The sequence below is a fragment of the Ornithorhynchus anatinus genome, chromosome 6 (genome assembly GCF_004115215.2).
Source record: "Ornithorhynchus anatinus isolate Pmale09 chromosome 6, mOrnAna1.pri.v4, whole genome shotgun sequence".
Classification (NCBI taxonomy): domain Eukaryota; kingdom Metazoa; phylum Chordata; class Mammalia; order Monotremata; family Ornithorhynchidae; genus Ornithorhynchus; species Ornithorhynchus anatinus.
Genome location: NC_041733.1, coordinates 11181017 through 11192296, shown reverse-complemented (window position 1 = coordinate 11192296; position 11280 = coordinate 11181017). Strand labels below are relative to the sequence as shown.

General features: G+C 48.7%; 1 protein-coding gene across 1 annotated transcript in view; it reads right to left on the bottom strand.

Annotated features, from left to right (window-relative positions):
* Positions 1–2302: 2302 nt before the first annotated feature.
* CENPI (centromere protein I) overlaps positions 2303–11280 on the bottom strand; it is a 28953-nt gene continuing 19975 nt past the window's right edge. The window contains exons 15-21 of the mRNA XM_007671542.2: positions 10940–11034; positions 10086–10221; positions 8861–8985; positions 7600–7648; positions 7215–7445; positions 3814–3855; positions 2303–3048 (exon numbers count right to left, since the gene is read on the bottom strand). Coding sequence (XP_007669732.2) covers positions 2938–3048; positions 3814–3855; positions 7215–7445; positions 7600–7648; positions 8861–8985; positions 10086–10221; positions 10940–11034 — 789 coding nt within the window. The 3' untranslated portion in view covers positions 2303–2937. The remainder of the gene's footprint in view (positions 3049–3813; positions 3856–7214; positions 7446–7599; positions 7649–8860; positions 8986–10085; positions 10222–10939; positions 11035–11280) is intronic.

The window sequence follows — 11280 nt, the reverse complement described above, 5'->3', positions numbered from 1 at the left end:
TTTCCACTAGGCCTCGCTGCTGTGGATATATGGTGGAAAAAGATTGCCCTTGGTTTCAGAGGACCCTGGAGACATAAATACTTCCAAATTTCACCTGGGAGCTGGGAGTCCTGGGGCTCAGCACGACGCATCCTGCCTTACACTGGACCATACCTGGGGAGGCTGGGAGAACCTGGAGCAGAGGAGGCCGAAGGAGGCTGGATCCAGGATCTAGTAAGGGGCGGTGGTGGGGCCCAGCCCTTTCCTGAAGATAACTATAATGAATAATTGATATTTGTAAAGTGCTTACTTACAGGGAAGCAACGTGGCTCAGTGGAAAGAGTCCGGGTTTGGGAGTCAGAGGTCATGGGTTCGAATCCCAACTCTGCCACTTGTCAGCTGGGTGACTGTGGGCAAATCACTTAACTTCTCTGGGCCTCAGTTACCTCATCTGTAAAATGGGGATTAACTGTGAACCTCACGTGGGACAACCTGAGTACCCTGTACTCAGCGCTTAGAACAGTGCTATGCACATAGTAAGCGCTTAACAAATACCAACATTACTATTACTATATGCCAAGCGCTGTTCTAAGCACTGGGGTAGATACAAGGTAATCCGGTTGCCCCACGTGGGCAACCTCATTTTATAGATGAGGTAACTGAGGCTCAGAGAAGTGAAGTGGCTTGCCCAAGGTCACAGCAGAGCTGGGATTAGAATCCATGTCCTCCGACACCTAAGCCCGGGCTCTTCCCACCCAGCCACGCTGCTTCTCTAAGATGCCCCTGGAAGGCCAGAGGGACCTTCCTTGAGAGGAAGCCAGCCCTCTGGAGAAGGGTCCAAGACTGTCCACCTAAAAACAGCAGGAATGGCTGTGGGGCTCAGGCAGTAGGCACTCAATAGATCCTGTGGATCGACTGATGACCTGGTTGAGTTGGGACAGTTCTGGATTGTTGTAGGCAGTTTCAGGAAAACAGACAAAAAAAAAAAAAAAAAAAAGACACAAATGATCCAGAACTGACCCGTACTTGGCTTAATCGGACACCCTTCCGTACACCAATCAATCGATTAATGATATTTATTGAATGTTTACTGTGTACAGAGCACTGTACTAAGTGCTTGGGAAAGTACAGTACAAGAGAGTTGGTATATATGCTCCCTGCCCACATGGAGTTTACAGTCTACAGGGAGAGACAGGCATTAAAATAGATTTTATGGATAAGGGAAATAGAATAGTATAAAGATATTTACATAAGTGCTGTGGGGCTGGGATAAGTATGAAAGTGCTTCGGGGGTACACGGCCAAATGCGTAGTTGACACAGAGGGGAGGTTGGATACAGTAAAGGAGAGTTTAGTCTAGGAAGGCCTCTTGGAGATGCGATTTAAGGAGGGTTTTGGAAGCAGAGAGGGTGGCGGTTTGTCAGATAAGGAGGAAGGAAGTTGCTGGCCCTGTCCTCTGGCTGGCAACCTTGAAACGCAATGCATTTTCATGTAAATAACCTTTCTCCTATTACATCATTTTACACCCCCATATGCTCAACTCATGAAGAAAAAGAAACAACTTCCGTTTGGTCTCAGTTGTGCCTGGATCGCCTGGCTCAGACAGTCATATCATCATCACCATCAATGGTGTTCATTGAGCACTCACTATGTGCAGAGCACTGTACTACCTGGGGCAGGCCCCTGCGAGCGACTTTTTGTTCTGAGGATGGAGCATAGGGAGGTTCCTGGGGGTCCCGAACCTCTGGATGGGTGATATCTGCTCTGTGCCCAGACCCCTCACCCGGAGTTCAGAACACGGCCCCGGAGTTAGGCCAGGGAAAGAGGCAGATGTTGTCTTCAGTCCGTCCTTTGGTGGGGAGGGGAGGAAGAGGGGAGGAGGGGCAGGCTGGGGGTGGGGAGAAAAGGGAATGATGTACCCTTGCACAGGTTCATCGAACCCCAATTCCCAGAAGGCATCACAGGGCAACAGCTCTTCTAGCTCTGCTTTCTTCAATCAGCGGCAACAGCCCCCCTTCTACCTAACGGCAAAACGTCCCGATTCCACTGGCCACTGCAGTGCCCGAGGGAAGGGACGGTCGATGAGAGAAGTTGGGTTCTGGTTCCATTCTCCCTTCTCCACATTCCATGCAGACAGCCAACAGAGCAGAGACCACAACCACCTGAAAGATACAAACGGAAGGAGGAAAAGAGCCCAACAAAACTGACAGGCAAAATCCTTCTTATTTCAGTTTGCCTTTCCTAGTTTTACCTGAGTCAGCTTGGGAGAGTTTGACATTTATAAATATGGATTTCACTCTTTCCCAATAAACCATTTTCAGTTAATCTATTCAGAGAACAGATTTCAATTCATTTTTAATGGAGAGGAGAGAGGAACCCAAAAGCAATTTACAGAATGTACAAATTTGAGTGAAGAATTCCAGCTGTTGCAAGGCATCGCTGTCGAAGGCAACACCCGCCTCAGGCGGGTCATCCCTGAAAGCCAGGGCCCAGGGTCGGTACGTTAGAGGCCGCCCTGCCCCTTAAAGCCGGAGGGGAACTCAGTCACTCGGCGGAACTCTCTGGCGAGCTCCGGGAGGTGACTCAGATTGGTAGAAATCAAGTCAGCCTGCAAGCCCGCCCTGGGACATCGTCATTTCATACGATTCCGGGGCAGGCAGAGCCTCCCGCAGAGAAGTCACTTGGGTCCCGCCACGGGCCCTGCTAGATGTGGTCAGTGAAATACTGGATGAAAGCCTGCTGCTTCCAGGAACCACTTCCCTGGGGAGACGAATCTCAGCAGCAGGCCGGAGACGGGGTCGGCCACGATGCCCGAGGCTCAAGTCTAAGCCCAGTGCTTCCTTCCTCGGAGGGGACAGTCTGAGAGCAGCGCAGGGTGGACGCTGAGGGAAGAAGAGACGCAAATGTTCGATGGTTCCCGCCTAAGGGTCAGTTTATTCCGGTCGGACCTCTCCGGCCGTCAAGTTTGGGAGTGGGAGGAAACGCGATTGATGCTGCTCTCAATGAAGAGTTTCAGGCCGTGCAGCCCCTCAGAATAGAGATATTCCAAATACCAGTTCCACTTCTTTCCCTTTGGGAAAAGAAAAGGCGAGACAGTTACTTGGTTGACATTCATACCGTCCTTGTTCTCAGCCTCCCTCAGGTCACTGATGAAAGGGTAACGTGGTCCACAAACGCATACACACACATAAAATCTAAACCCAGAGATTCAACCTTGAAAATGGTGCAAAGTCCAACAGCTACTTAGTGCCCTCTTATATCCTCAATTAGAATTACTTTATGCTCACCTGTCTAAATGTGATAGTGTATATCTAACAGTACAGTACTCAGTGCTCTGCACACAGTAAGCGCTCAATAGGCACAAGTGATTGGGTGTAGGCATGCAGAGAAGAACAAGCATCTGTTCAACAAAACGGATGTCGACAGCAAAAGCCAAGCCCACGGCTATTTCCACCATAACCAAGTTTCCACATTTGTAGGGTTGGCACTGTAAAATGGAGGAGTTAGGTAGGTGCATTCGCCTTCTAGACCGTAAACTCACTGTGGGCACGGAATATGTCTGTTGTATTGTGTTGTACTCTCCCAAGTGTTTAATACAGTGCTCTGCACACAGTAAGCGCTCAGTAAATATGACTGATTGGTTAACTGCACTGGAGTGAAGAGACAATAGCAATAACTTAATCTGCGTTTAACCAAGTAAAGCTCTGAGAGATGGGGTTTTTGTAGAGTTCGGAAAGCCTATGACAGGGTCGGAAGCGGGGGTGGTAAGCCAATAGCCTTTAGAACCGAAGGAAGGCCCTGGGGGGGAGAGAAAGAAAGGCCACTTTTCACTTACCTTAATGGAACTCAAGTTCAGTTCTTTCTTCTCTGGCCAACCCTTAAGAAAAAAAGCCAGAAGAGGAAAAAAACAAGTTAAGGGAATACTTAGCAGTCTTCAAAAACCATTCCCTAGCAACATTGCTGGGGAAATGTCTTTCTTACTTGTCCTAATCTGGGGCCCTCATGCAACTAGTTTCAACCTTTCTGATCTCCTTCCCTGAAAAAGCCCACTGAAGCATCACGACCCAGTTAATAATAATTATGGTATTTGTTAAGCGCTTACTACGTGCCAAGCCCTGTTTTAAGCACTGGGGGAGATATGAGGTAATCAGGTAGTCCCACGTGGGGCTCACAGTCTTAATCTCCATTTTACAGATGAGGTAGCTGAGGCACCGAGAAGTGAAGTGACTTGCCCAAAGTCATACAGCTGACAAGCAGCTGAGCCTGGATTAGAACCCATGACCTCTGACTCCCAAGCCCGTGCTCTTTCCGCTGTGCCACGCTGCTTCTCTAATTAGTGGGTAGAGAACGGACCTGGCATCGTGAGGACTTTGAGCCCCTTGTGGGACATGGACCGTGTCCAGTTGGATTAACTTGTATTTATCCCAGAGATTAGTACGGTGCCTGGCACATAGTAAGTTCTCAAAAAATACCATTTCAAAATAAAATAAAGGGGAGGACGGAGCAGCAGCAGCAACAACAGCCCGACAGACTGCTTTTCCCGTTATCTATCCACCGGCCTCATCAGCTGTCCTCCCTAGACACTCGGACCTCCTTCCGGAGGCCGTGTTAGAGCAGCAGGGATTTCAATCTCCTCACCGGCTCCCAAACTTCCAATCGTCGATTCTAAGCAAAGAGGCTCTTTCGACCTTTTCCAGAGCAACTTCAGGGCTCTCCATCGAAAAACCTCCAGAAGGGAATCAACCGCCCAGCCACGCTAGCAAAATACCAAACTTGGTGCCAGAGGGAGTGAAGGCATTTGGCGGGGTGGAGGTTGCAGTTACTGGCGTTTCAGAGGCTCGGGAATCACCATCTTGGGAGAGTCATTAGCATTCAAGTCAGGAGACTTTTCCAGGCCCACATGGAGCCAGCGGACACTTGCTCGGTGGAGACGCAGTTGCAAAAACAATTTCCCAGGCTGCTGTCGAGCAGTGCCCTCTGGCGCTGCGGAGTAAATCAATCCTCCTAGAGAACCAACGGTCTGCATTCATTTCCTTAAGTGCCTTAAAATCCATATTCTAATCCCACGGGACTCAAACCCTGGGCCTAAAGCAATGAGTTGACTCGACCAGATCCTCCATTCATTCAATCGTATTTATTGAGCGCTTACTAGGTGCAGAGCACTGTACTCCGCACTTGGAACGTACAATTCGACAACAGATAGAGACCAATCCTGCCCCATAACGGGCTCACAGATCATCGACTCATCAATCGTCCTTTGCTCTCAACTGTTAATTTGTTCCGCTTATTTTTATATTACATCTGCTTTTAACAGTTGTATCTGTTTTCACTCTTTCTTCCCACTGAATAGATGCAATTTATGTCTTCCTCCGTACCCCCATTAGATTGTAAAGGCCCGTATCTTTTAGGTTTTGCTCCTAAGTGTTAGATTCCATGCTGCGGACACGGCAGTTGCTCAAAGTCTTGCTGAGATTGGCGATCTCAGAAAATCTCAGAGGAAAACTCCCCACGTAGATATCTGATTCGGGAGGAACCATCACATATGGCTCTAGAACTAATTCGTAGAATAGGAAACGGTCCAAGCAGAACTTGGGTGAGGGATGAGACCAAAGTAAGGGATCCGGGCTACCGGAAAACACAAATTACCCAGGAGATTAGACTGTGCCAAAGCAGAATGTAGGCAGAGATTCACCATTCCTCGGTACACTGAACATCCATAATGGGGGGAGAAAAGATCAGGCTTTAGCAGCGGAGCTAAACTCGATTACCTTGAGACGGACCCATTCTCTGTGGTTCTCCAAAGCCAATGCAGGGGTCACAATGTCCAATATACAAAACTCAGTCGGGAACAGATGACATTTCGTACCCTTATTCCAGGGAAGGGTGACGGGCATTGATTCCTCCCCATCCCTCCCCACCACCCCCTCCCAGCTTTTCCCAAAACATGCCACTCCACCAATCCCGAACTGGCACACCACTGGAACGCGCAAATGACTCCCAAGAGTGCGCTCTTGTTCTTTGCCTCCCCAGGGACCACTTCGGTCCAGACGCTTTGGCTGGCACGGGATTTCAGCCTTTGTAAATGGAGGTTTGCAGCAGTTGGTCCTTTCGATGTAAGAAGCAACATTCGCCAACAGGCTGAATTACAGGGTAGCTAAATGTAACTCAGAAGAGAGCTATCAGGACACCGAGGAGCAGGGAGTCCCATAAAGAGTGCCTCGCAAAGAAGCGTGTCCCAGTGGGAACAACACGGGCCCGGGAGTCAGAGGACCTGGGTTCTAATCCCGGCTCAGCCACTCGCATGACCTGGGATAAGTCACTTAACTTCTCTTGTGCTTCAGTTTCCTCAACTGGGAAATGGGGATTCGATACCTGTTCTCCCTCCTACTTCAACCGTGAGCTCCGTGTGGGACAGGAACTGAGTCCGATCTGATTAACTTGCCTCTACCCTGTAAGTTCATTATGATCACCGGACAGTTCCGCTAATTCTGTTGTACTGTCCTCTCCCAAGCGCTCAGAACAGTGCTCTGCACATAGTAAGAGTTCCATCAACACCACTGATTGATGGATCTGCTCAGCGATTAGAACAGTGCTAGCACAAGTAAGTGCTCATCAAATATCATTATCTTACCATTATTTTTACTAGGAGAAGCATGTAGACGATGTCCATGTAGCATGTGCATCTACATGAACAAGCATGTAGAGCATGAATGAGAAGCAGCATAGCCTAGGGGCAAAAGCTTGGGTTTGGGAGTCAGAGGAGGTGGGTTCTGCTTTGGAGTCAGGGCTCATGAGTTCGAATCCCAGCTCTGCCACTTGTCGGCTGTGTGACTGTGGGCAAGTCACTTAACTTCTCTGTGCCTCAGTTCCCTCATCTGTAAAATGGGGATTAAGACTGTGAGCCCCACGTGGGACAACCTGATTCCCCTTTGTCTACCCCAGCGCTTAGAACAGTGCTCGGCACATAGTAAGCGCTTAACAAATACCAACATTATTATTCTAATCTCAGTCCCGCCCCGTCTCTGCTGTGTGACCTTGGGCAAGTCACTTCACTTCTCCGGGCCTCAGGTAGCTCATCTGTCAGATGGGGATGAAGACTGGGACCCCTATGTGGGACAACCTGATTACTTCGTATCCCCGCCCCCAGCGCTTAGAACAGTGCTTAGCACATAGTAAGCGCTTAACAGATACCAGAATTATTATTATTATTAACTACTATCGTTGTTGGGCCCTTACCTGCTGCAGAAAGAGGGCAGCATAGCCTAACAGCGCCGGATGATGGACTATATTTAAGCAGTTCCTGACTTCGGGCACTCCGGTTTTTTCCAGCACTTCTCGGTCCAAGGAAATTCCTTGAGAATGGATGTTCTGGAAGGGCTTGGATGTCCACAAGCAGTCGACGATCGCTATTACATATTGGTTGAACTCTTTATAAGTCCTACTGCTGAAGTTGAATTGCCGTCTCGCCTGGAGGAATGGAGGTGGGAGAGAAATCGGGTCACTACTGGTGTGAAAATACCTTTCCTTCTCCGCCTGGCGCATCTCTTCACCCCCAAATTGTTACCACCTGTGGTTTGGTTTCTGACAATGATGCCTCGACGATCGGGTTAACGCTCAGTACCTTTTTTATCAACTCATTCTCCTTTGCGGCGACCAGGTTGGCTCGGTATCTAATGGGAATAAAGATGGAAAAGTTAATGCCTTCTGAATGTCTTGTCTCTGACGGGAAGTGGTGTGGCTGAGGGGAAAGACTGTGGATCTTGGAATCAGAGGACCTGAGCTCTAATCCCGGCTCTGCCTTTTGCCTGGTTTGTGGCTTGGGCAAGTCATTTAAGTGTGCTTTAATTTCCTCAGCTGCAAAATGAAGTTCAAATACCTGTTCTCCCTCCCCCTGAGATTGTGAGCCCCACACGGGACAGGGACTGTATTCAACCTGATTATCTTGTATCTATCCCAGCGCTTAGTTCAGTGCTTGCCAATACTACTTTCATTACAATCATCACCATTATTAATTCTGATTTGTACAGAGAGATGGCCAGAAAGTTCACTCGTTCAGTTGGCGCTAGTTTTGAATCCTTCAGCTTTTGTGGGCTGGGAGCTTGTCTACCAACTGTTATACTGTACTCTCCCAAGCGCTTAGTTCAGTGCTGTGCACACAGGGAGCACTCAATAAATCTGACTGATCTTCCCATCTAGATTTTGAGCTCGTTACGGGCAGGGAATGTGTCTGTCTGTAGTATTATACTCTCCCAAGGACTTGGTACAGCACTTTGCACACAATAAGCGCTCAATATATACGACTGAATGAGTGAATTCAGTTAGGTGACTTCTTAAGAATCTTAATAATAATAATGTTGGTATTTGTTAAGCGCTTACTATGTGCAGAGCACTGTTCTAAGCGCTGGGGTAGATACAGGGTAATCAGGTTGTCCCACGTGAGGCTCACAGTATTAACCCCCATTTTACCGAAGAGGTAACTGAGGCATTTTACCGAAGAGGTAACTTTACAGAGAAGTTAAGTGACTTGCCCACAGTCACACAGCTGACAAGTGGCAGAGTTGGGATTCGAATCCATGATCCTCTGACTCCCAGGTCTATGCTCTATCCACTACACCACGTTCCTTCTCCCGAGTGCTTAGAACGGTGCTCTGCACACAGTGAGCGCCCATTAAATACGACTGAATGAATGTACGACTGAATGAATGAATGGCTAATTTTCCCCTACAAGGCTGAGCTCCAGAATGAACGATGCTAAGTTACTCATAGATTTTGTGGAGTCCTGAATGAGGAGGCCTTGCCAGCAAGACTCACACCAGTCTCTCAGGAGTCCCCTAGGCCCTGGTGGAAACCAGTCAAGGCTACGGCCTGCGGTTGAAACCTACCTGAACATGATGTAACAGAGACGGTTCAGGGTGACGGCGTCCATGCTGAGCAATGCTGGGTAGAAGATCCCAGGAGGAAGCAATACCACTAAGGGAAGGTTATAATTCAGATGTATGTCACACACCTTTAGGAAGGAAGCGAACAATTACCCACGTGCGAATTACTCTCCAGTCTCCCCATTTTCGGGTCGGCCGATCTGTCAATTATTGGCATTCATTGAGCGCTCGCTGTGTGTGGGCAACGTACTTGTGTCACTGTTTGGGGTCTCCATCGGCTCAATTCCCATCACCCTGCCTTCCCACCTTTCTCTCTTCCTTCACTCCATCATATTTACTGAGCACTTACTGTGTGCAGAGCACCGTACTAAGCGTTTGGGAGAGGACAATACAGAGTTGGTAGATATGTTCCCTGCCCATGAGGAGCTTACAGTCCTCAGATTCTCAGAACACTTCCACTCAAGAACTTCCCCACTCTTGCCTCTCATCAACCCGCTCTGTCTTAACCCTTCTCTATGCTCCTCCACCCGCCGCCTTCCTGGGTTCCCCACGGTCACTCTGCTTCCCCCCCAGGTTTGGGAAGGGGATGAACCCCAGGAGGGCTGCCTGCTTTCACAACACTCTATCCGAACAACGGGGCAAAAACACGTGTCCTGGAAGAACAGAGAGTATTTATAATTGAAGGTTGACCACGAAATGGCATCCCTGCAAAAATAGGCTCACTACCCTAGTACTTGGAGCAAGAAGTGGGGCCTAGTGGAAAGGGCACGAGACCTGGGTTCTAACCCTGGCTCCACCACTTGTCTGCTGGGTGACCTTGGGCAAGTCACTTAACTTCTCTGTGCCTCAGTTTCCTCATCTCTAAAGTAGGGATTAAATAGCTGTTCTACCCGTTGAGACCGTGTCTGACCCGATTGCGTCAAATCTACCCCAGTGTTTGGTACACACGATGGCACATAGTAAGCGCTTAATGAATTATTATTAGGACTCGGACAGAAGGGCTATTTCCTTTTGTTTCCCCAACCCTCCATGGGGTCAAGAAAGTAGTTATGCTCCAACTCATGGGAATAGAATCCCTCCTTTCCTCCTCTCCCCCACACCTAGAAGTTAGGGCCAATTGGAGCGGTGGCAGAGGTCTGCATTTACAATTACGGGTTAAAGTTAAGCAGTGGTCACTGTTATCGGGATGGCAGCCACGAGGCCTGAGCAAAAGGAGATGGGTGCTTACGGTCTCGTAGAAATTCAGAATAAAGTGCATCAGGAAAGTGCTGTTGTTCTCCAGACGCACCGCGTTGGTGGACATCCAGCCGACAAAGTGAATGAGCTCTGCCACGGAGTTCACCAGGCCAGCCAGGGTAGTGTTCCTATAAGGCATCAGTCGAGAGCCTTACCTGGGCACTACAAGCCTCTCAGCCCCCAGATGACAGAGGAGACCACTCAAAGCCCGAGTAGGTGGATGGAATTCAGAACAATCCTTCCCACAAGGGTGATGCCCTTCGTGGAGTCGATTAAACCAAACAAAATCCAACTCTGAACCCTACGGCAATGGAGGCCATCCAATTATCCTAGCCCCCAAGGCGGTCCCCAATCAGAAACCGACGAGAGGTTTCCTCCCCTTCCCACCCGCTAACGAAATCCAAACTCTTCTCCCCCTGGGTAACTCTAGCCTTTCTCCGCTCCAAAAATCGTCGTGGAGCCGTGGGTGTCATCATTTGTCGGCTCCTGGGTTACAGCCTGACAGGAACCCGTGCTGCAACGTGGCACGACGGACCCTTAGGGCGGCATCGCATCGCTCTACCGACCCTGCACTTGCAACTTCCTGTTTGAGGGCTCCAATTCCAAGTCTCCTTTGGCGGCTCTCGACCTCGATTTTTTCATCTAAAATGTGGAGTTACCCACCTTGGCCTACCTGAAAAACTTATCCAACTAGTGCCTGTCGATAAGCATTTGCGGGATGTTAAATATCGAAAATTTACGTGACATCTCTGAGGCCTTACAAGTTCCTTGCCATTTTGTAGTGTGTGATTTTTCTGCATGACACTAATAAAACAACGTCTCTTCCAAAAGCTTGGGGTAACTTACAGAGGACTATTTATTATGGGCTCCTCATCCATGTCTGTGGCATGTGACAACAGCCAGTTCTGCAGTAGCTCTCTCAGGGTCTGAAGGATGCTACACTAAAGAAGGCAAAGCAAGCAATACATTACCCATAGCATACCGCAAATCTCCATCAACTTATTTTATCGACTGCTTGTGTGCAGAGCATTGTACTAGACTTGGGAGAGTACAATGAAAGAAGACACGATCGCTGTCCATGAGGAGCTTTTTTAGCCAGTAGAAATTATGCCAATATCCTGAAAATTACTGTCCCACGTTCCTTACGATGATAGAGTTTATCATGATAAAACTAAGACTGTGAGTTC